Raw genomic sequence first — 23301 nt, 5'->3', positions numbered from 1 at the left:
ATCTTGTTGTTCATCGTGATGGCACTTTATCGTCTGCTGCGTACAACAGGGCTCGTCTCAAACGAAGTGAAGGGATCTGTGCAGTCAATAGATGCCCGACTTATCTTGGCTATGGCGGTGGTAAAGCCATTGGCCCCGTGCGCGTGTCTGCTATAAGATAATTGGTTATCGGTGTGTCCTCCACGTGCCTCTGCTTAGTCGATAGGCTGCTCTCCACGCGCTCACTTGGTCCAGCTCACCCTTCTGTCTGCTTACAGATACTGTACCAGCGACGGCGCCATGATCCTCCACCAAGCAGCAAGCTTGTTGTCGGGAGCATGGGCATGTTGTATAGCTGCTTGCAGTCGCATACTGCTCCAGGCGCTTCGAGAGCGTCAATTTGGGGAGTCATGCGTAGCTGGAACCGACAAGAACTGAGACCGTCAATTCGTCTACAACTTTGGCGACCTGGCTCACGACTGACAACCGAGTTTCACCTGACATGCGTGTCATCAAGGAAGCGCAGCTAGGGCCTGTCTTCACCAGTCAGTCTGCACCACCGACCGGATTTGGTCTCATTGATCAATTTCCTCCGTCCTGCACAACTCACAAGGCCATCATGGCACCCCCACCCAAGAAGGCTGAGGCTGCAGTGCGCCTATCGATGCTCAGCGCTAGCTCTCAACCAAAAGACCTCGAGGAAGGGGACTGCATCGGCGCAAAGACCCCGGAGCAGAGTGGGTACTCAGACCAAGGCGCACTCCGACCTGGAGGCGAACCAGTGATGACCAGCAGAGCCAACATCGGGCTGCTGTACCAGTACGCGGTCGTCGGCTTCTTCGCTGGGGTGCGGCCTTCCACAATCTACCCGTTCCTTCAGATGTACCTCAGCTGCAGCGGTGCTCAAGTGGCTACTGCGACGACCCTGGTGTCGCTCCCATCGAGTTTCAAGGTATTCTTCGGGATCATCTCCGACTGCTTCCCCATATTCGGCTACCGTCGTCGCCCGTACATGGTTATCGGCTGGACCATCTCGGTGGCCATGCTTTTGGTGATGGCTTGCCTGCCGAATGGAGACCCATACTACACCGACGCCTCCGATCGAGACGTTGATGTATCGGAGTACACGCCCGAAATCGAGGCTCGAATCAACTACGACGCTCCGTCGGAGGGTGGGAAATACGTCATGCTCATGTTCTTCACGGCCGTGGGCTACGTGCTGTCAGATGCCTGTGCAGATGCCATCATGCCGGGGCTGGCCCAGCAGGAGTCTTACGCGAGGCGAGGCAAGCTTCAAACGATGACGTACACGGTGCAGACGTTCGTGACAGTGATCAGCTACCTACTCGTTGGTTTCTGCTTCAACGGAGAGGAATACGGCGGCAACTTCGATTTCTCCTTGAGTTTTCCCGAGTTGATGGCGATTCTCGAGGGTGTTTTTTATGGACAATGTAGTGAAATTTGTGGACGGTTCTAACGGCGCCAACGATCCCGATAACTTGGTTCTTCGTCCACGAGGAGCGACTTCCTGTCGCCCCGAACTTCAAACTCTACATGGTGGACTTGTGGAGGCAGATCTGTAAGCGGGCCGTCTTCCAAGTTATCGCGGCCCTGTTCTTCTACAGCTTGATCTGCGATATCTCGTACACGGCCTACTCTCCGATCCAGTCCTACATGGTGAACGTGACGCCAATCAACAGTACGTTGGGGGACGCGCTCAGCTATGATGGCAACTTCCAAGTGGGGGCTGCATTGGAACTGGCGCTGGATGATCGTGATCACAGGGATCATCCTGATCGTGATCGACGGCGCCTGCAACCTCATCATCGTCTGGAACGTCTACCGCAGTCAGTGGTTTTGGCTCGGGCCACCCATTGTCGCTCAACTCCCCAATGGTATCAGCTTCATGATCAGCACTCTCGTCATTGTGGAGCTCGTCGGTGAAGGCAACGAAGGGGCCATGTATGGGCTTATGAGCACGATCTCGGGTATCGCGTCGCCCTTTGCTACGTCTCTGACTGTGATCATCGACAACCGTTCAACATCACGAACGACAGAGTGCAAGCGGATGACTACTCGATCCACATGGACATCACCTACACGATGATCATCGCGTACGGCGCAATGGTAGTGTCCTGGGTCTTCCTGCTACTGCTACCCAAGCAAAAGAGAGAGACTCAAGAGCTTCTGCGCACCGGTGGGTCGAACAAGCTGCTGGGTGGAGTCACGATCTTCTACTTGTCCTTCTCGCTTGTTTGGTCGGTGATGGTCAACATCATGGCCATCTTCGATAGCACGTCGTGTCTCGTCATAGCTGGTGGAGACGGATGTTAGCACCAACACAGGCGTACGGACAATGAAAGACTCGTTCGTTGTAGTGATACCAGGGTACAATTCTATTCATTTCATCAGTTCACTACGCACATGTACAACATAAAACATGTAATGAAACATGTAACACGCAAAACTACAACTTCAGAATCGATCAGTCCTGCTGGAAGCTGGCAACAGCCTGGGACACCGCGAAGTCGCCCGAGTGGCTGATCGACACGCTCAGCTTCGACAAGCCCAGACGGTTGAACACCTGCAGCGGGTAGCCCGACAGCAGCACGGACGGAGCGCCTGACGCCGTCATGAAGATCTCGATCTCGCGCAGCGGGGCGCCAGCTCCCTTCCACAGGTTCGGCTCCGTCGGCGAAGAGCTCGAGATGGCCTTGATCACAGCCTCCTTGGCGGCCCAGCGACCCGCGAAGCTCGCGGCCGGGTGCGGCGCGCTGTAGCAGTACGCCATCTCCTGGTCCGTGAAGTTGCGGCGGATGAAGTCCTCGCGGCCATTCAGGTTCTCGAACGTGGCCACCGGCTCCACGTCCACACCCATGCCCATGTTCTTGGACGCCAGACCCAGGTCGGTCGCCGCTTGGTTGATGGCAGTCAACAGCGTCGACGACGAGTCGGCCGAGTGCGTCTCCGTGGTCTTCTTCGAGGCCGCCGCCGCCGCTTCCGCAGCAGCCTTCGCCTTCTTCGCGCGCTTCTCCGCGCGCTGGCGGTGGTTCTCCTCCGCAGTGAGCGAGTCCGCGCCGCCAAAACGCCACGTCTTGGACGTCGCGTCGTACTCCGCGCGGGCCGTCGGGTCCAGGTACACGTTGCTCTCCTGCGCCGACGAGTACGGCGCCTCGTTCTTCACCTGGATGTGCGCCTGCTTGCCCGTGATCACGCCCTGCACGTGCGTGTTCATCTTGATCAGACGCTGCTCGCGACGAGCAGAGTAGTGCTGGAACTCCTCAGCACCCAGCGTCGACAGCAAGTAGTCCGGGTGCACCAGCACCACCTCGCCACCGGCCTGGCCGAAGCCGAAACTCTTCATCAGCACAGCCTTGATGCCCACCGTCTGGTAGCTACGGTTCGGGTACACGAGGTGGTCGTACTTGCGCAGCGTCGCGCACGTGTTGTCCAGCTGACGGTTGCCCGGGATCAAGCCCGTGTTCAGCACCTGCAGCAGGCCGTTCAGCATCCACGCAGCAGCGGCACCCTTCGGGTGGCCCGTCAGGTTCTTCTGGCAGATCACCGGAAGCGGGTTGCCCGCAGAGCGGCCCAAGTGAGCCATCTGCTTGTGCGTCACCTCGCTCTCGTTCTTGTCGTTGGCCTTGGTACCCGTGCCATGGAAGCTAGCAGCGCCCAGGTCGTCGATGTCCAGGTTCCACACGTTCAGCGCACCGCGAAGAGGAGCAATATCCGTCTCACCATAATAGAAGCCCTGCCCCCATGTTGCTTGAGCTGCTCGCACCTTCCGCAACCTTCTCCTTTCTATCAATCTAATGCGAGATCGGTCTCCGTTAGCGCCTGCCTTCTCACGCGCATACCACTTCTCAATGCTCTCCAGCTCGTCATCAAACTGACGGCGACGGAACTCCACGTCCAACAGCGGGGAAGGCTTCGAGTTGTCCGACGTAGCCTCGCGCGCCGTCGTCAGAATGCCCTGACCAGGAGCCGGCACAGAGCGGCCGTTCTTGTCCGTTGCCGTGTTCGTCAGCGCCACAATACCATAGATCGGCAGACCCATTTCAAGCGCGAGCTGGGCATCCATCAGCAGCTGAATACCAGCGCCATGGCTCTCCATGAAGCCACCACGCGTCGTCGAGCACGGACGGCACATTTCCTTGGGCTCGCGACCCATTCCAGTCTCCTTCACCGAGTCGCTCGTCGCCTTCATTTGTGCAAACTCATTTGACGTTTCCTCGCCGAAGTCGTCATAGCCACCAACGATGCAAATGCGAGCCTTGCCGCTCTTGATCGTCTCCGCACCGATGTCCACAGACTCAGCAGCCGTGGCACAGGCACCCACTGGGGTCTTGATCGGGCCAGAAGAACTCAAGAGCAGCATGTTCACCCATGCCGGAGGCGTGTTGATGAAGCACTCCTGCAGAGCGTCACTCGGAGCCGGCTTGCCAAGAAGGCGGTTCTTGTAGATCTGCGTGAATGCTCGCATACCACCCATTCCACCACCGGACGTGTTACCGACTTCCGACACGTGCACGTACTGGTAGAACTCGTACGGGTCTGTCACACCAGCAGCAACAAACGCGTCCATCGTCGATGCCAGCACGTACAGCGTAATAGGGTCCACGGCATCGGCAAGGTCCTTTGACAAACCAAGACGCTCCGCGCTCCAGCCCGTCGGGATCTGGCCAGCAACGAAGCGGTCGAAGTTGAGCGCACGAGGAATGTTCAGCACAGAACCCTTGCGCAGGCGAATCATCCACGCGCCGGACGCGTTCTGGAACACGTCCACGTTCTCCTTGCCCAGCTCCTTGCGAAACTGCAGAGCCTCCTCGCGGTCGGCCACCTCGATGGGGGACATCTTCTTGTCGATGGCCACCTGGTGCAGCACCATCTTGTTCTTCGGGTCGTACCCGTCGAACAGCTCAGGCTCAACGATGCGGATGCCCGAGTGTTTCAGGATGTCCTCCTCGTAACGCGGCTTCACCTGGTGGTCCGGCACGATCTCCTTCGTCTTCGCGTCCACCCAGTTGCCCTTGTCGAACGCGATGCGGCCCGTCAACCACGCCAGCTCAATGCAGCCTTCCAGCGAGAACTCGCCGTACGACTCCATCTCCCAGCGCGTGCGCGAGTTGCCCCACGGACTCACCTCGCCGAAACCAGTCACCACAACAACTTGGCGCAGATCCAGCATGCCGCGCAGCAGCGCCTGCTTCGTCGACGCCGACAGTCCAGCCACACCACCCAGCTTCGGGAACGAGTTGCAGTAGTAGCTCGACATGTTTGCGCGAGGAGCAAACTTCTTCGAGCTCGGAGCAGCCTGCTTCTGCGTCGAAGGTAGAGCCAGCATCTTCTTGTCGCTCTCCAACGCGACATGAATAGATGCCTGAAGCTTCGCCTTCTTCATGATGTCGGCGCGAATGGCGTCAACCTGGTCCTTCAGGTCGCTAACCTGGGCCATGCCACCAGTGAGGTCTGCGATGATCGGTGACTTAGCCGCCCGCCTCACAACTTTAGGGTGCATCAATGCACTCAGGTTAAAACCCATTTCGGTCGTACTGAACGTGCGCATTCCCATCTTCTCCACGTCCACAGCAACCACATTGTTGCCAGACATGAGGCCCGTGCCACGGGTCCAACCGATAATGGCACCAACGATCGAAAGCTGGTCATCCCAGCCCTCCGAGTACCACTTGCTCATGAGACTCTCCACGCCCAGCTTCGACTCGGCGTACAGACCGTCGCCACCGAAGCTGCCGTGGTTCGGCGACATCGGGAGAACTACAAGCGCTGGACGCGTCGTGATGTCACGAGTCTTCTTCGCCGTAACGACCTCGCCCAGCAAACGCATCACGTTCGTCAGCATGACTCGGAGTGCCAACTCCGAGCGCGAGTCGATGTCCGTGATCGTGCGGCCCACCTCCGACAGAGCCGCGAACGGGATCAAGAAGTCCAGGTCCAGCTTGTGCACGTTGTAAATGTGCGCCACTAGGTTCTGCACGTCCACCTTAGAAGCCTGGTTGAACGGCAGCACGACGAGGCGGCTGCCACGACTGCCGTGCTGCTCGTAGATCTCGCGGAACAGCGCCGTTGTCTTCATGCTGAAGCTGCTCGTCGTCACAAACACCGTAGCGCCACCTTCCAACAGCGCCTTCACGATCTCGGCACCAATGGAGTTCTTGCCGCAACCCGTCAGCAAAGCAACCTTGCCGGCAAACGAGATACCCGTCGAGGCCATCTCGCGCATGCACGACAACAGCACGCAGGTCGACTCGACGTCGTACAGGCGGATCGTCGGGTCCACATCGGACGGCTTGCGGACGTGCACGTGCGGCAGCACGATCTTCTTCAGGTTCTCGTTCAGGCCATAGGACGAGCGAACAACCGGAGCCCATTTGGACTCTCGTTCGGCGCGTCGGTGAAGAGCGTCACGTATTGTATCGATCTTGGTGCCTGCAGATGATAGTCTGCTGGAACCATCATTTGAGGAGGAATCGTCATCCTCGCCGCTGTCAACCTCGTCACTATCAACGTCTTCGCTGGTCGTGCTTCCGTTGTCAGTTGGTGTCGCTTCAAACTCAGGTCCATTTGAGCTAGCATTTTTCCCACTTTTGAGAATAATCTTGTACTCCAGACCACGGGAAATCTCGTCGACGTAGCAAATAGCGTCGTGAACACCTTCACGAGGAACTTCGGCATACTCAAGCTTGCCATTCTCAAGAATGCTTAGCTCTGGCTGCGTCGGCTTCAAGCTCGGCATGCTCACAGGTTTCGAGTCCAACCACGCATCCATTTTCGTCACCATCTGCTTCAGTGCTTGGACCAACTCAGAGCAGTCCTCCTTCTCCGCACGCGATACCAAGAAGTGCAAGCATCTCAGAAGCTCCGGCGTAGCACGATTGCGAAGATGTGTGTTGGAAGCACTACTCAAATCCAGTTTCGATCTCGCGGGAGCGCCCTTCGCAGCAGCAGCAGCAGTGCGGTGGTACAGCTCCATCGCATCCTGAACAGCCCAGTTCCAGTAGCTGTCGTACTGACGCTCCTTCTTCGCATCGAACTTGCCAGCAATACCAGCACCGTAGAACTCGCCGTGCTCCGTCACCCACTGCGACACCGACGACTCCAGGTCCTCACGCAAGTCCACCTCCGTCTCGATCTTGCGGTGCCAGTCCAACTGGTCATCGCCCAGGTACGAGTTCAACGCTTCCACCTGGTTCGCGATCATCGACTTCAGACGCTTTTCGAAGTCACTCGGCAGCGAGCTCGACTGCATCGCCGGCTGGCCCATGGCTGGACCAGCCATCATACCGCCCAGCTTAGACAGGTACGGGATGTCAATGCCAGCGAACTTCGCGTAGTCGTCCACGACGCCATCCAGCCACTTCTTCGCCGTCGCATCGTCCGTCAGGCGCTGCTTCGGATTCTGCGTCAGGCCGTGCAGCAGCACGCTTTCGATGCGACCGCTCGGCAGGCAACGCTCGCTCGACAAGTACTCCTTGATGGCCGACAGACCGAAACCACCGGGCATCTTGCTCGCCAGCATCTTTGCGATCAGAGCGCTCGTCACCTTGCCGGGCGACGCGTAGTCGGGGAACTTGCCAGCAAGCTCGACCAGCTTCATCTCCGCCACATCATCCGGACCCGAGCCGAACTCCTTCTCCAGGTCGCCAACGATCTCGTTCTGCACCGCAGACTTACCAGCGGACAGCTCCTTGATCGTGGCCGTCTCAGGGACCTCCGTGAACGCCTTGCTGAACTTAGCCGCGAGCATCACCAGCAGAGCGTGCTTCGCCTCCACGGGCTTGTCAGCCACCGTAGGGATCGACACCGGAGCCGGGTTGAACGACATGCCCACGGCGCCAGGCGCAGCAGCCATCGTCGGGCGGGCCAGTGAAATGCCCGCGAACGAAGCGTAGCCATTCACGCTGTCATCCAGCCACTTCCGCGCGTCCGCATCGCTCTTGAAACGAGCCTGCGGCGCAAGAAGCAGCGAGTGCGCCAGGCCGCTCTCCATGCGGCCAGCTCCCAGACCCTTCTCGCCGCTCAGGTACTCCTTGATGCTCGACATCGTGAAGCCGCCGGGCATCTTGCTCGCCACCACCTTGTTGATCAGGCCGTTCGTCACCTTGCCCAGCGTGCTGTAGCCGGAGAACTTCGACGCCAGCTCCTTCAGCGGCACCTCGCCGGCACCCTCGGGGACGCCGCCACCGAATTCCTTCTCCAGGTCACCCAGGATTTCGTTCTGCACCGCAGACTTGCCGGCGCAAAGCGTCTTCACGTCCGTGTCTTCCTTGATATCGCCAAGGTCCTTGTTCAGGCGCACAGCAAGAAGCACACGCAGAACGTGCAGAGCAGCAACCGGCGCGTCTTCCGCAGCAGAAACCGACGCCGCAGGAGCGGGAGCAGGAGCAGCCTGCATCGGAGCCGCCGGCGCGACAACAACCGGAGCAGCAACCGGGGCCGGCGCCGCGGGAGCCGCCTCCGCCTTCGGAGCAGACGCAGCAGCAATCTTCGCAGCGGCGGCCGCGGCCTCAGCCGCAGCCTCGGCAGCCAGACCACGCGCGTACTCAGACGCAGAGATGTTCGACGTCTCCTCCTCGAAGTGGACGGCCTCGCGATCGCGCTGGTACCACAGAATCTCACGCGGCACGGACGGGAAGTCGCCAACCTGCAGAGTGCGCAGCGCCATGTTCGTCAACGTCGGAGCAGGGCCAATCTCCACGAAGCGGCGAACACCGCCCTCCGAGAACAGCAGCGCCTGCGTCTTGATCCACTGCACGGGCGACGCAAACTGGTACGCCAGCAGCTCCACCACCAGAAGATGCGCGAGCTGCGCCTTCGTCGTCAACTGCCACTGCATCGGGTTCAGCACCTCGGCCAGGTACGGGCTCTTCGTCGCCTCGTACACCTCCTCGAAGTACGAGCGCTCCAGCGAGAACGGAGTGGCCACCAGGTTCGGAATGTACCGGCTCACCAGAAGCGGCAGCTGGCGCTCCAGCACCTGCGGGTCGAACTTCGTGCGCAGCAGCGCGCGGAACGACGGCACACCGCCCAACAGCTCGCGCGAGTGGAACGGCACGTCAATACCAACCAGTGGGATCGTCGCCAGGCCTCGGGCCAGCGTGAACGGACGCCCGCTCTGCTCGCACTTCTCCTTGCGAGCGCGAGCCTGCGCCAGCGACTCTGCGATCACCTTCTCCACCTCCTCCGGAGCGGTCGACGTCACCGTCTTGAACGCAGACAACGCCAGCGACAGCGTCTCCAGGTTCACGTTCTCACCAGCAACCACGTACTGGCGCTGCTGGATGTTGAAATTCACCACCTGAAGGAGCTTCCCCGAAGCAGCCTCGATGCCGTCTACGACCTTGTACATGGCCTCCTCCGTGAAGTGGGGGCCAACACGAGTGGGGTTCGTGGCAACCATACCGTAGTCCGAGCGTCCCTCAGCGTCACGCTTCACAGCCTTCTGCATGATCATTCCACGCAGGAATACTAAATCCATGAGTGCTTCCACCGATAACGCTTCCGCGAAGGAGATCAAACCAGCATACTCGCCCAGGGAGTGGCCAGCAAAATAGGCATCATCAGGAATCAGCTGCGCCGCCTCAATCTCAGAGAACATTGCCTTCTCCAGAAGTACTAGTGCAGGCTGGCTGAACTGGGTCGCGAACAGCAAGCCTTCTCTTGCCGAAAAGCTGTAGCTCTCAGTCTCTTCATCAATCTCTGGTAAGAGTGGGGTCACCTCACCAGTGAGAGGGTGTTCGCATTTCAGGTTCATGTAATGTTCGCGAATCATGCAGCCCTTCTTACCGCCAAAGTGCACCGTTATGGACTTCGGGTTCTTGCGCACCATCTCCAGGATGGAGAAACCGAACGTGTTACGCAGGTGAACATCACCACGGTTCCAGATCTCGCGAGCAACCGAGGACTCCTGGTAGCGGTCCATGCCCATGTTCACCGCGGCAGAGCCCTGGCCAGTGAACACAAACGCCATCGGCGCCTGCTTCACCACAGCACGCGCGCTAACCACGCGCTCGCCGGAGCCGTTCACAACCTCCACCGACAGAACCTTCTTGCCGTTGTCGAGGCCGATGTGGCGCGCCTGCATGAACAGCTTGTCGCCCGGGTACACCATGCCGTCGAAGTTCACGTCGTAGTCCACGACGTTGCTGTCGAAACCCAGACCGAAGCTCTGGATGACCAGATCGCGCACCTTCGTCGCGGTCCACAGACCGTGCATAATCGGCTTGCCCTTCGGCAGGTGGCCCAGGATGGCGGCGTACTTCGAGCGGTGAATCGGGTTCAGATCGCGCGAAGCCACGGCGTACGCCAGCGCGTTCGCCGGCACGTTGATCTCCAGCGGCTTCTCCAGCATGTGCGAACCACCGTTCGCAAACATGCCACCGGCATTCGCGTCCGCCGGCTGCACCTGGCGCAGGAATGCCACCACGGGGCTCTCGTTCACCTCGGTGCTCTTGAACTCGACCGTGCCGATCTCCACCTTCGAGCCAGCCTCCTCACGGCACAGCACGCCCGACACCTCCACGGAGCTTAGCGAGTTGATCGACGCGTACTGCTTCTTCGTCATCAGCTCGAACGACAGGTGGTCACCGACGATCACCGAGGCCTCGGCAGCAAGCTTCAGCCACGACTTCGCCTTCAGGATCTCAACGTCCTCCTGACGCTTGGGCACGAAATCGTCCGTCGACTTGTCGATCGAGAACGTCGACTCAAAGTCATTGAACGAGCCGCGGATCAGGAACTCGCTGTGCAGCTCCACCAGCGGCTCCAGCACCTCCTCCATCTGCTCGTCCACCGTCTTGCGCGAGATGATGGCCACGCCGTGCACAATCTTGCCGCTGTCGATGATGCGCAGACTGCCGACGTTCGACGTGCTCACGATGTCGTCGCCAGGCAGGAACGTCGCGGACGCCTTGCGCGATGACAGCAGCTTGTACGAGTGCTTCAGGTGCACCAGGTCCAGCAGGTTGCCCTTCACCTCCTTCGTGAACACCGACTGGATCAGCGGACGCCACGACACGATCGTCGAGAAGTCGGCGGGAGCGCCCACCTCGTCCGCGCTGAGACCCAGCGCGGCACGGTACGCCACGATGTCCTCCTTCGTGATGCTGAAGTCGGCCGTGAAAGGAGACATCACGCTCTCCGCGCACGCAGCCTCGCACGACTCCTCTTCCTTGCCCTCGATGGCCACCCAGAAGCGGGCGTAGAACGCCTTCACCTTGTCGATGAAGCCGCTGCCCTCAGCGTGGATCGAGCACGACAGCTCAGGGTGGTGCTGGAACGTCATCTCCAGCGCCACGACGCCGGCCTTCAGCTCGGTCACCGCCGGGCGAACCTCGTTCACCACAACGGCAATCGCTGCGTCCTTCTTCGTGATCTCGATCACGGGGCCCGAAATGTCGATCGACCTGTCGAACACGCGAACGCCGGCGGCGTCGATCACGTACTTCTGGCCCACCTGGGGGACAAGAAGCTGGCGGACCGGATTCGCAAGCCACTTCTTCTCCTCCACCACGTGCGTCGACGAGATCAGCGCCTTCAGCCAGTCCTTGTCGCTCACGGACGCGGCGAGCGCCGCAAGCCATTCGTCAGCAGACGGAACGGCGCTCTCCTCCGTGGAGATCGACACCTCCACGCTGTCGTCGATCTCCGTGACCTCAACACCAGCGATGTCCACAGTCTGCTTGACGGCCGCAACCGGCGCGGCAGCAATCGCACCGCTCTCTTTCACAACGTTGATGAAGCCCGTGTTGATGCCTCCCAGGATGTCCGCCACGGGCTCGTTTACCACCGTGCTGTAGCGGACAGCCACGGGGCCCTGCAGGATGAACACGCGCTGCTCGTCGCACTCCGGCACCGCGTCCAAGTCCTCCGAGTACCACAGAGAGTCCTTCTTGAACCACGTCTTGAAGTCCGTGTCGATCGCAGGCACGAAGTTCACCGGCTTGCCACCCGTGCGACACAGCTCCAGGAAGAAGTCGCAGTCCGGCACCGACAGCAGCGTCGACACCGTCGCAGGGTACTTCGCAATGAACGCGCTCAGCGTTCCGCGCGGGTTCGACTTGAGCTCCGACTGGTCGAACAGCGCGCCAGAGCTCTCGCGGCGGAAACGCTCCTCCGTGCGCGTGATAAACTTGCTCACGCGCGAGAAGTACGTGTCGTGCACCCAGCGCTGCGGCTTGCCTTCCACCTCCACGTAGGTCAAGTCGACCAGGCGGGTCAACACGTCTCCGTACGACATCTCCTCCAGCTCCGCCGGGACAACCTCGCCCGTCTCGACGTTGCGCTTGCAGCCAAAGTACGGCTTCTGGTAGTCCGCGTTCAGGCGTGCGATGATGTCCTGCTTGTTCAGGCGGAGCGCCAGCTCCACCTGCTCGCGCGGGATCGAGAAGTACTTGTCGTCAAACTCCTTCCACAGCTGCGCGCAGCGGTTGGCCACCACGTGGATCGGCTCGCCCAGCTCCGACGTCACCGTGACAACGCCGCCCACGACGCCCGTGTAGCTCGTCTCCCACTCCAGCTCCGACTCGATACCAGGAGTGTCCACCAGCAGCTTCTTCACTGCCGGCGCGGTCGCAGCCTCCTTCGCGACCATCACGCGAGAGCCCATCAGGATACCATCCGCAGGCATCTTGTGTAGGTGGCCGCGCGCCAGACTCCACTCGCCCGTGAGGTACTGCTTCGAGTCCTCCCAGTTGCCGAAGCCAGAGCCCACCACCAGCAGCACGTTCGACACGCGACGGATGGCGGCGTACGTCTCCTCCATCGGCTGGTGGAAGTCCTCGAAGCTGTGGTGGCCACCAGCGCGGCCGCCAGTCCACTGCAGCATCACGGTCATCGATGGCATCGCCGCGGCAATCTCCAGCACCGCGTGGATACCGTCCACCGAACCGGGCTTGAAGCACACCACCTTGATGCCAACGGCCTCCAGCTGCGACATCATCTCAAGCGCACGCTCCTGCGTCGGGATACCGGCACCAATCGTGATGCTCTCGATAGGCACGCCGCTGCGGCGCATACGAAGCACCATCGGGAACTGGAAGCCCCACTGCTTCGCGTTCAGGTACAGCATATTGATCGCGATGCCGAGGCCAGGCTTGATCTTCGACACCAGCTCGTTCACCGCGTCCTCAAAGATGTTCGGGCGCGACAGACCACCCGCCGCAAGCTCGCCGTGGAAACCCGCGTTCTGGATAGCCGCAACGAGGTCGATACCTTCCAGGCTCGTCGTGGGCGTCATACCCGCGACCATGACGGGGGGCTTGTTCAGCGCGCGTGTGAATCTGTTGTAGAGCTTGCCCGACGCCGTCACCTGCGGGCCGAACTTCTTCGCCCACGTCGCCTCGGCCGGGGAGAAGGTCGGCGCAGCGTCGATGAACTGCTGCAGGCCGATGTGAGGGGCGTACTTCGTCGATGTGCTCATGACCGGGTGCTTGGCGGTCGCAATCACCACCTCAATGCCCAGACCTTCCGCGAATTTGTCGCTCAGCTTCGCCACACCGAGGTCGGGTCCAAACTCCAGCACGTGAGTCGCGCTCGAGTGGTGCTCCGCAATCTTTGCCCACGCCGCAGTCCAGTCCACGAGTTGCAGCAACTGCATGTTAATAAGTTCATCGACAACGTCGTCCACCGTCTGCAGGTTGGTCGCCTCCGCGTTCGTAGCGTACACGGGCACCTGCAGCTGGCTGCCCTTGATAGCGCACTTGACGCGCTCAACGTCCTGGACCAGCTTCGGCTTGGCCTCAGTCAGCAGCGGTGTGTGGAAAGGAGCCGACAGCGGCAAGAACGACAGCGAACCCGTGGGTTTCCGCTGCGAGTGCGGGATGCGCGTCTGGTTGGCGTCGGGCTTGGCGAACAGGCCTTCCAGCGCCTGCTTCAGCAGCGTCAGCGTCGCGGGGAAGCCCGTCACGTTCATCATGTCCGACGCGTTGATGAGCGACAGCTGCAGGTCGGGCGTCTTGGTGCGGCGCTTGGCCACCTCGATGGCCTTGAGCACGTGCTCTTTCTTGAGACCGCGCACGGCCAGCATCGGGCCGGCGTCCGCGATCTTCTTACCGTCCTGCTTGTACTGCGTCAGGAGCTGGTCGTACGCCTCCTGCGCGCGCAGTCCCTGCCAGAACATGTAGCGCAGGACGGAGACGCCGATCGCGACGAACTCCTCGGCCGTCTTGGCCGCAGAGAAGATGACGGCGCTCACCACGCCCTGGCTGTGGCCCACAGCCGTGGTGGAGCTCTTGACCACGCTCTCGTGGCTCACACCCGCCGTCTCGAGGAAGTTGAGGTAGTTGGCGCACTGCGTGAGCACCAGCAGCGGCATGCTGAAGTACACGCAGTCGAGCGCCAAGTCTGCGGGCGCGTCGCCGACCTCCAGGCTCTGCAGCCAGCTGTGCACGTCGATGGCCGCCTCGAAGGCGACGGAGGCCTTGGCCTCGTCGGTGCTGGACTCCTCCAGCAGCGCCTGCGCCGCGCTGTCGATGAACGCGCGCGCGGCGCTGGTCTTGGATGCAGCATAGAGCTTTTGCAGCTCGGTCCAGTAGGAGATGCCCTGGCCGCCGAACTCCGGGATGAAAGTGTACTTGCCCGCGTCCATTGCGCCTGCCAACGCGGACACGGACGTCGTCTCCTCCGTCGTCGAGGTAGTTGTGGTGGTGGTGGTCGTCGTCGTCGTCACGACCGTCTCCGACTGCTCGCCCGCCGCCGTGGTGGTTGTGGTTGTCGCCGTGTGGGTTTCCTCGCTCATGGTGATCTACTAGTGGTGTCGGCGAGAAGAGAGGGGGATGGGGGTGGCGTCCGTAGCTGCGTCTGGAGGCCCTTTTTGCCTTCTTCTTCTTCTTCCGAGCGCGGTGGTTTTCCTGCGCGTGCGCGTGCGGGTGCGGGCGAGTGAGCTGCGAAAGGGAAATGCTCCAGTGAGGGGGAGGCGGCTGAGCGCGCTGGGCCTGTCGATTCACCTTGTACTGACTATGATTCCTGGACCGCCATGCTGTGGAGACACCCAGGCACAACTGCGATCTGCTGACGCGCAAAACAGAGATGGCGCTGTTTTACTGGAGGAATCTATAGGAGCGAGGCTAGGGGTCGTGACGCGCTTCCGCCAAAGTGAAAGGGGGCCGTCGACGTCAGAGGTTATAGTTGCCTTTTGTATGGGAGACCGTCTCACCCCTGGCAGTGCCAGAGTGGCAGCAGGTGCTTCTCGCTCCTTCTTCTTCAACCCGAAGGTGCGCTGGGCGTAGCGGTGCCGGGCCCAGCGGCCCGAGGCAAGGGGACCGGCGGCGAAGATGGTCTGCCAAATGCTTGTCAGTGCCTGTGCGCCTAAGTGCCTGCCGCGGCGGGGTTCCGCTGCAACGTGTCTGACTGGCTTGCCGTTTAGGTAGCGAGCACCGAAGCGCTGACTGCCCGCCGAAAAACTGAGCCAAAAGCCAAAAGCGGGATATCCTACAAGTGATGCAGTGACGTCATGTGTAGCCATGTCCAAAAGCGGAAGACAATCGCGCTCGCGCCGAGCTACGCCTCTACGGCGGATGTATCGCCAAACGCTGGGCGGCAGTGCGCCTTTTGTCAGCCCCGTCGGACGGGAGCCCGTGCGTCATTTGCGGAGCCGCGTGACAGCGGAACCTGTGGCTGCGACTTGCAGCCCCACGCGCATTCTGGCGGTGTTTAGCCGAGCGATTTGCATGTGGCAGGCGCGCCGCCACCGCTGCCCCGACATTGCGATTCAAGACACCGCGCACGCACGAAGAAGTACTGTACTGCATCGGTAGAATCATCTCTTTGGCAGGCAGGCAGGCAGGCAGGCAGTGGCAACGGCAACCCCCAGATCGGTAAGGCAGAGGTGCTGCACACGGAACACCACGTCCCATCCCTTCCTTCCTTGCTAGCTTTCTTTGCTCGCCTCGGTCGCCAGCAGTATTCCGCGGAGCGTCCCTGCTTGATTGATTGCTGCGATTGCCCGCCGCTAGCCCGCTACTGTATTGGTGAGCGTATCCGCCACGCCGCGCTGCAAGAAAGCGGGAGGCGGGCGGACGCTGCGGAGCTCCGCGCAGTCCGGTGGCCATGCGCCGGAGCGAGTGGGCTCTTCATGCCAATCAATGGGGCTCGCCACGCACTTCGCGCTCCAACACGGCGATCCTGGCGAGCGTCGATTTAACGCGGATGGATACGTCACTCAATGTCGCACGAAGGATCCGCATCGATACAAGTGACCTTCGCGATACCGCCAGAGTGGGTATACACATGTATACATAACCGCGATTTTGTCAGCAAGTATAGATAAATGGAATTCGTCGTGCAAAGTGAACGAAACAAAAACTAGAAATATTTCTATGCTATTTCGATACTGTTTCTATCGGCAAGAGTCGCAGACTCTTGCACTCTTGCGCGCTTACTTGTACTCGGCAAGTAACGATGGAAGCTCTCGATGCTCGCGTTGAGCAAGTGCTGGGAAGTATCACCTCTGACAACACCAAGTACGTCTATCTACGAGCTTTATCTCGCTTCATAGAGTGGCTCTACGAGAATACGGAGGCGGATCGACGGCAAGTCCTGTTTACTAGTACGTTTCGTGAGCTGGGTGCAATTAATGAGGAGAGTATCGCGCAGTGGTTCTCTATCGTCCCTTTACGAAGCCCTGTCAATCTAAGTATATTAAGTACTATGGAGTGTATGCGCTACTTGACCTCGATGGAGCAGCGTGGTGTCACCGGAAAGTCGACTTTTGGAAATGTTCGCTCAGCGATAGTGTACCTTTACACTCAGACAGAAAGTCCTCGGCCGCATGACTTCGATCCTCAAATGAGGCGCTTTTTCAAGGGTCTGCACCACACTGTGACAAGAGTTGCTCAGAGCAGTAACGAGCGCATCTCGGAAGGAAAGGAGCCGTTCAGTTTTTCGATGTATCGATCGGTGGCTAAAGCAATGCTTCAATCTACCAGAAAACAGGATGCGTTCGGCCACACTTTCTTGCTCGTTTGTTGGAATCTCATGTGCCGCGCCAAAAGTACTGAATCGATACGGCACGCTCACCTTTCTTGGCACGAGGACTCCATCACGATTACTTTCGCTCATATGAAAAACGATCAAGACGGAAGTCGGCCTCGCGATCCCAGGCATGGGTACGCAAATCCAACCATGCCCGAAATCTGCCCGGTATTAGGACTTGGAGTGTATTTCGCTGTTTTTGGTTTCGCTCGCGATGGAAAACTTTTCCCTGGTGGTAATCAGTACAGGCGATTTCTCAAAGTATTGAAGTCTGTGCTTAGTGGAGAACTGATGCAGCGAACGTTAGCTGAGTTTGGATTAACGGCTGCTGATTTTGGTACGCACTCCGCGCGTAAAGGTGCTGCTACCTATGTTAGTAGCTGCTCTACTTCGGGTCCGTCAGCAGCGGCTATTTGCCTTCGGGCTGGTTGGACTTTTCCAGGTGTCCAGGACAAGTATGTTCGGTTTGAAGCCGCTGGTGACATGGTGGTCGGTCGGTATGTTGCGGGCCTTCCATTTGATTCTCCAAAATTTGCAGCGTTACCTCCATTTTTCGATGTGCAAAGTGATCAAGAAGCTGACAGACTGGAACTACGGCAGCGCATTGATGTCGCCATGAAAGCCGTTTTCCCCGGTGTTCCAGCCAGTCTGCGGATGATCTGTCAATTTGGTCTGGCGTCAATGCTGTTCCACAAGTCGTTCTTGCAGTAGTCACTGCCTACGAATCAGTTGCTGTTTGCTACTCCGCTATTCAGCACGCGTAATGAAGCGCAATTTGAGTGGCTGCGGCGTCGCGTAGTTTGTCGAAACTTTCAAGAGCACGATCCTATCAGTCCTTCGGGCATTCCACCACACATGGGGATAATGGTGGCGCTTACAGACTACAAGGAGAAAATTGATGGGATTAAAGAAGGACTGGTTGTTGATTTTGAGAAAGCTCTCAAACGGCACATTAACGGATCAGTTATGACCATGTAAGCGATGGAGACAACCTTCGCTGCGATATTGGCGCGGTCCAATTTGATGCGACCAAATCTACCCGCACCAGATCCAGAAGGCGAGCCCGCCGTGAATGCTACGGCAACGATGCACACCGAGCTATACACATGGGGTGGAGGCTTTCATCGAGTGCCAAGAGAGTTTGTGCTACCCCCAGGAACCGTTCGCGTTGTGTGGCAGCAATGGTGTGCTGGGCAACCGCCACTAAGGCAGCTATCAAAGCACGATATGGCTTCAAGACTACAAAAGATCCGGCTTGCAGAGCTTCAGCGGCTGATGCGCTTGGTTGAAGCACTTCTGACGAGTGATGAGGTCCTGCGAGCGCACAGCTCTCTCGATTCGGCTGGCCTTCTTTTTGAGCAAGTAAAGAATCGTTTACCGTTCTCATCGACGTCGAGTAAAGGAAGAGCGCGTAGACTTGACCAACTATCGTGGAGAACACGCGCCAGTGATATTGCAAGCCACAGCTCCAGCTAGACTAGCTACCATTACGTGGGTGAGTAGCGGTAAGCTTGCACAATACACATTTACTTCGAAGTAGTAGTGTTTCTACTTTCACACTGTGTACCAAATGTGCGGCACAATATGCTTCGTGCAAACTGCACGATGAATTCCACTACATCTTGCATTATGGACAGTTTCATTTGATTTTTGTATAGCTGGCATTTTTGCATTCGTGGAATTCGCCGGTCAATTGGCACCCCGAATTCTATACAAAGTGGCAGATTCGCACGGTGATTTCCGGAGAAGTGAGCATTTCCAAACGTCGTGCCAGTGCAAGTTTGTTTGGATTGCGCTGGACCCCGTCAATTAAGATGGTCGGGCCACGTTTATCTGTACACGAGAACACGAGATGAACTCACTTACGTGTGCACGTGGCTAAGAAAAGCAATAGTTGGATACCTTCGGTAGCAGGCTCCAGCTTCACGCGTGATCTCCAATACTAGCATCGGCATCCCTTTGTCATCACATACAACCCACCTACACCTATTTACCCTAACCTCACTAACAAGCTGAAACTCGAAATACACTTGGAGCAATGCAAGGCAAGCCTGCGCATCTATTTATCTAGCAGTAAAACTCTTCGTCGAAGTCGTCAGCTTGGCCTACTGCCTTATCAACGGCAAGTAGACAATAAGCTCAGTCGCCTGTTTGACTGGCGTTGTATCCGAGCTCTATTGCCCTTAGCTACACTTCTTCCTCGAACTCCGCAGCAATTTTAGCGAGGATCTGTCCTTACCGAGCGGTGGCAATACCATCGTCTGGGCTTATCGAAAAAAATTTCGCTCATAACAGGCTGTGACGACTCGTACTCATGGACTGGATTTCCTTCGGGTGTGCTTAATGAGGCAGTAGAGTGCAAAGTTACGCCCTCGCGCAAAGAGCGCGGGCACGAGACGGCGAGTCCTTCGGTACCATGTATTCTTATGATAGCAATATAGTAGATTACTTAATAGCCCTGTAGCCTGGATAACCCTCGAGTATGTTAATTGATGTGCAGCTCCTGGTCAGCTTGATGCCAGGAAATGTAGTCCTTGGCCATATCCACGATATTCGGTACACTGCCTACGGTAATTAGTCTCACCTAGACTATTTTTGATTAAATGGTTCATTGCTCTTAGACAATAAATAGTACTAGTATACCAGCATCCTCACGGCGAATTTTCGCCCCGGTTGCTAGAGGGGCATTGCTTCGTAAACTGTTGTATCTTAGCTTCTCAGCACCACCCCCAAGTATCCTATACACTCTCATACTTTTATCGAATTGGTTTCAAAAATATATGCACGAAGTACCGGGTTTGCATCAGATTTTATTAAAATGACCGGGCTTGGAGTTTATTATGGAAAATGGTATAGGCAGCACGGGGACCGATGCCACGAGCGAGCGCAGCGAGCACTGGTAGACAGCGCGCGTGTTCCCGACGTTGCACACATGCTGATCAACTAGAACTTGCATGTCCGAGTCATCCGTCGCCGCCATAAATGAAGACAGGAAAGAGGCTTGACGTAACAGCAAGGGATCTCGTGCCGCATCTGGTAGTGCCGTCGTAGCTTTCGACCTCTTTCAACCGTAAATCAATGTATAGTATTTTGCTTAGTCCTGGTTTCCATGCTACAGTAGTAAATAAACACTTTTCGAATCATTATAAGTGGCTTTGGCGTTGCCACCGTCGGGCGCTGAATCGATCGCAACAAATTTCCGGGTGGACATCGTTAAATATCCCCCACAGTACCAGGCTAAATCGTGCTCGAGCATTCAGCAAGCCAATATATCAGTAAAATTGTAACACTTAACAAACGCTAGTGTTAGGCGTTTGTGTGAACATGCAAGACAAAAAATTGGTGTCAGAATTGCACATTGCTACTATAAATTGCTCAGGAAATAGCATGGGATTTTGGTGAGCAACGACGTCTTACATCCTGCGCAAATGACAATACTTCGTCTATTTATCAAGGTTGTCAGAATAATATACCAAATGTCAGGGCAAAAAGAGAATTCTCCACGTTTTCTTCACAGCTACAGAGCATACATCCTGGCTATTGTCTCCGCTATATGGCACGTCTGGCCTAGTCACTGCTTTCTGTTTCATGCCAATCTTCGTACTCCGTTGCCCCCACTGCTGCAGAACTGTGTGTAGCAAGCGATTTATAGATTTCTTCAGTCAACGATTGCAGCAACTAATATGCCAACTAATTCGCTTCCGCATGAGTGGTTCGTAATAGTTAGCGGTAGCATAGTATAGCCTTTGGATTATGCCAGTTTTGCCAAGGATCTATCAGTGTACTGGTCGTAATAGTTAGCGGTAGCATAGTATAGCCTTTGGATTATACCAGTTTTGCCAAGGATCTATCAGTGTACTGACCGATACCTTGAATTAGGTTATCTCTGAATAACTTAATCCAAACGACTCTTCAGTACATTGTTTCGTACGTTAGCGGAGACTTTTTACGGAGCTGCCTGACCTCTCATATGTTTTTTACGGCGGGCTCCACTGTTATTTGCCTCCGATACCACATTTAACCAGAGTTCAGCCACCCCTTGAAAAGGGTTCCACGGTCCATGTGCATAAATCGTCGGTCGTCAACTCTTACCTTAAACTTCAACGATTATTAATAACGCAATCGTTTGTTTGCTGATACAACGGGGCGATCTCCGGTTCGATAAAAAGTTGACCTTAGTTTAATAACTTGTTATACCTTCGAACAAGGTAACATTTGAAGGGTCGCCTTTGGGCGCCGTTCAACATGAGTTCGTGTGTTCGTAAAAAGGGGTAAAATCAAAATCGCCCCCGGGCAGGCTACTGTATGATAGTTCATTTGCCCTACCCCATTCTCAATTGTAATACAGGGGTTCATAAATTGGAGTAAAAAGTACCTGTAAAAAGGGTAAAAAGTCTTTATGCACATTTCATTAAAGGGGGGCTATGCCCCAATAACCTAGACTATATTTTTGCTAAGACTACTTATGAAGCAACACACACGAAAGAGTCTTACTCGGAGTTTTCATCGACCGACTTACCTTCGAAGTGCTCGCGGTGTTTCGCGATAATATCTTGAAGATGCGGGTAGAGCTGGCCAGCTGACCAGGTACCATCGATTCCAAGTGAAAGTCCACATCGAATCATCGCCTTGCGCGCATAGGACATCCCAAAAATTTTGAAGGTTGACGGCTTCTGCAGCAAGCTGGAGGAAAAAGTTTTCCCCTGGATTTTGAACCACAAACAACAACAAAACTTGCAAAGGAGAAAAAGGTGTAATGGGTCAGTCGTGGTTGCCCGCATGAGGAGAGACTAATTACCGTAGGCATGTACCATGTATTCGCGACGTGTGCTTATCCACGCTAACATCTCGTCTGTTTATATTGTGCGGGCTCGCGCAAGGGCGACAAATGCCTCGACGGCTACACAGCAACGAACGATGAAAAACTACAGTACTAGTATTGGAGATCACGCGTGAAGCTGGAGCCTGCTACCGAAGGTATCCAACTATTGCTTTTCTTAGCCACGTGCACACGTAAGTGAGTTCATCTCGTGTTCTCGTGTACAGATAAACGTGGCCCGACCATCTTTATTGACGGGGTCCAGCGCAAGCAGGGACGGTGGCGCACGCTCCGCGGAATACTGGCGACCGAGGCGAGCAAAGAAAGCTAGCAAGGAAGGAAGGGATGGGACGTGGTGTTCCGTGTGCAGCACCTCTGCCTTACCGATCTGGGGGTTGCCGTTGCCACTGCCTGCCTGCCTGCCTGCCTGCCAAAGAGATGATTCTACCGATGCAGTACAGTACTTCTTCGTGCGTGCGCGGTGTCTTGAATCGCAATGTCGGGGCAGCGGTGGCGGCGCGCCTGCCACATGCAAATCGCTCGGCTAAACACCGCCAGAATGCGCGTGGGGCTGCAAGTCGCAGCCACAGGTTCCGCTGTCACGCGGCTCCGCAAATGACGCACGGGCTCCCGTCCGACGGGGCTGACAAAAGGCGCACTGCCGCCCAGCGTTTGGCGATACATCCGCCGTAGAGGCGTAGCTCGGCGCGAGCGCGATTGTCTTCCGCTTTTGGACATGGCTACACATGACGTCACTGCATCACTTGTAGGATATCCCGCTTTTGGCTTTTGGCTCAGTTTTTCGGCGGGCAGTCAGCGCTTCGGTGCTCGCTACCTAAACGGCAAGCCAGTCAGACACGTTGCAGCGGAACCCCGCCGCGGCAGGCACTTAGGCGCACAGGCACTGACAAGCATTTGGCAGACCATCTTCGCCGCCGGTCCCCTTGCCTCGGGCCGCTGGGCCCGGCACCGCTACGCCCAGCGCACCTTCGGGTTGAAGAAGAAGGAGCGAGAAGCACCTGCTGCCACTGGCACTGCCAGGGGTGAGACGGTCTCCGACGTCGACGGCCCCCTTTCACTTTTGGAGCTTACGCCATTTCTCAAGCAGCAACTTCACCTAAATGAAGGACAGAGCAATGGTTGACTGAAGCAGCTTGAGCTGTTGACCACGCTATGGATGGTGCACCGCGGACGTTCAAGCACTGAGACACCAAATAATACAGTAGCAGCACCACGTTTGGCGAACGTGCTGCTGTGGTTGTGGCTGCTGTTGCGGAGCAGTCTTCATTTCAACGAATATCTCGGCAAGATCTTCGCGGATAACTTTGCTGGTGCGGATCCGCGCTCGAGGTTTGTTTATTGGCGGTGCGGCTGCAAAAGACAGAAGTTTGAGAGCCTGGTTCATATTGAAGTTTCATTCATGAAGTATGAAACTTAAATTTTGTTTCATCCAATTGCAAATGTGTCAATAAGCTCCCTCCCCCTTCAAACCGTCGTTCAACCGCAGGAGC

The 23301-nt window shown here is 57.1% G+C and overlaps 4 protein-coding genes across 4 annotated transcripts; 3 read left to right on the top strand and 1 right to left on the bottom strand.

Moving 5' to 3' along the window:
• Positions 1 to 598: 598 nt before the first annotated feature.
• PHYSODRAFT_256612 (hypothetical protein) lies at positions 599 to 2313 on the top strand (the record flags this gene model as incomplete). The annotated part of the gene is made up of 3 exons (XM_009520964.1): positions 599 to 1412; positions 1764 to 1941; positions 2037 to 2313. The coding sequence occupies 3 exons, from the start codon at positions 599 to 601 to the stop codon at positions 2311 to 2313; spliced, it is 1269 nt and encodes a 422-aa protein (XP_009519259.1).
• A 151-nt stretch (positions 2314 to 2464) lies between these two features.
• On the bottom strand, positions 2465 to 14737 carry PHYSODRAFT_478148 (hypothetical protein; the record flags this gene model as incomplete). The annotated part of the gene is made up of 1 exon (XM_009520963.1): positions 2465 to 14737. One exon carries the CDS (start codon positions 14735 to 14737, stop codon positions 2465 to 2467), a length of 12273 nt encoding a protein of 4090 aa, XP_009519258.1.
• A 2237-nt stretch (positions 14738 to 16974) lies between these two features.
• On the top strand, positions 16975 to 17682 carry PHYSODRAFT_484717 (hypothetical protein; the record flags this gene model as incomplete). Its single annotated transcript, XM_009523478.1, has 1 exon — positions 16975 to 17682. One exon carries the CDS (start codon positions 16975 to 16977, stop codon positions 17680 to 17682), a length of 708 nt encoding a protein of 235 aa, XP_009521773.1.
• A 375-nt stretch (positions 17683 to 18057) lies between these two features.
• Positions 18058 to 18447, top strand: PHYSODRAFT_484322 (hypothetical protein; the record flags this gene model as incomplete). The annotated part of the gene is made up of 1 exon (XM_009520962.1): positions 18058 to 18447. The coding sequence occupies one exon, from the start codon at positions 18058 to 18060 to the stop codon at positions 18445 to 18447; it is 390 nt and encodes a 129-aa protein (XP_009519257.1).
• Between the last annotated feature and the right edge of the window lie 4854 nt (positions 18448 to 23301).

This window comes from Phytophthora sojae (genome assembly GCF_000149755.1).
Source record: "Phytophthora sojae unplaced genomic scaffold PHYSOscaffold_2, whole genome shotgun sequence".
NCBI classification, from domain to species: Eukaryota; Oomycota; class Peronosporomycetes; order Peronosporales; family Peronosporaceae; genus Phytophthora; species Phytophthora sojae.
This window is presented reverse-complemented; position numbering and strand designations above follow the sequence as displayed.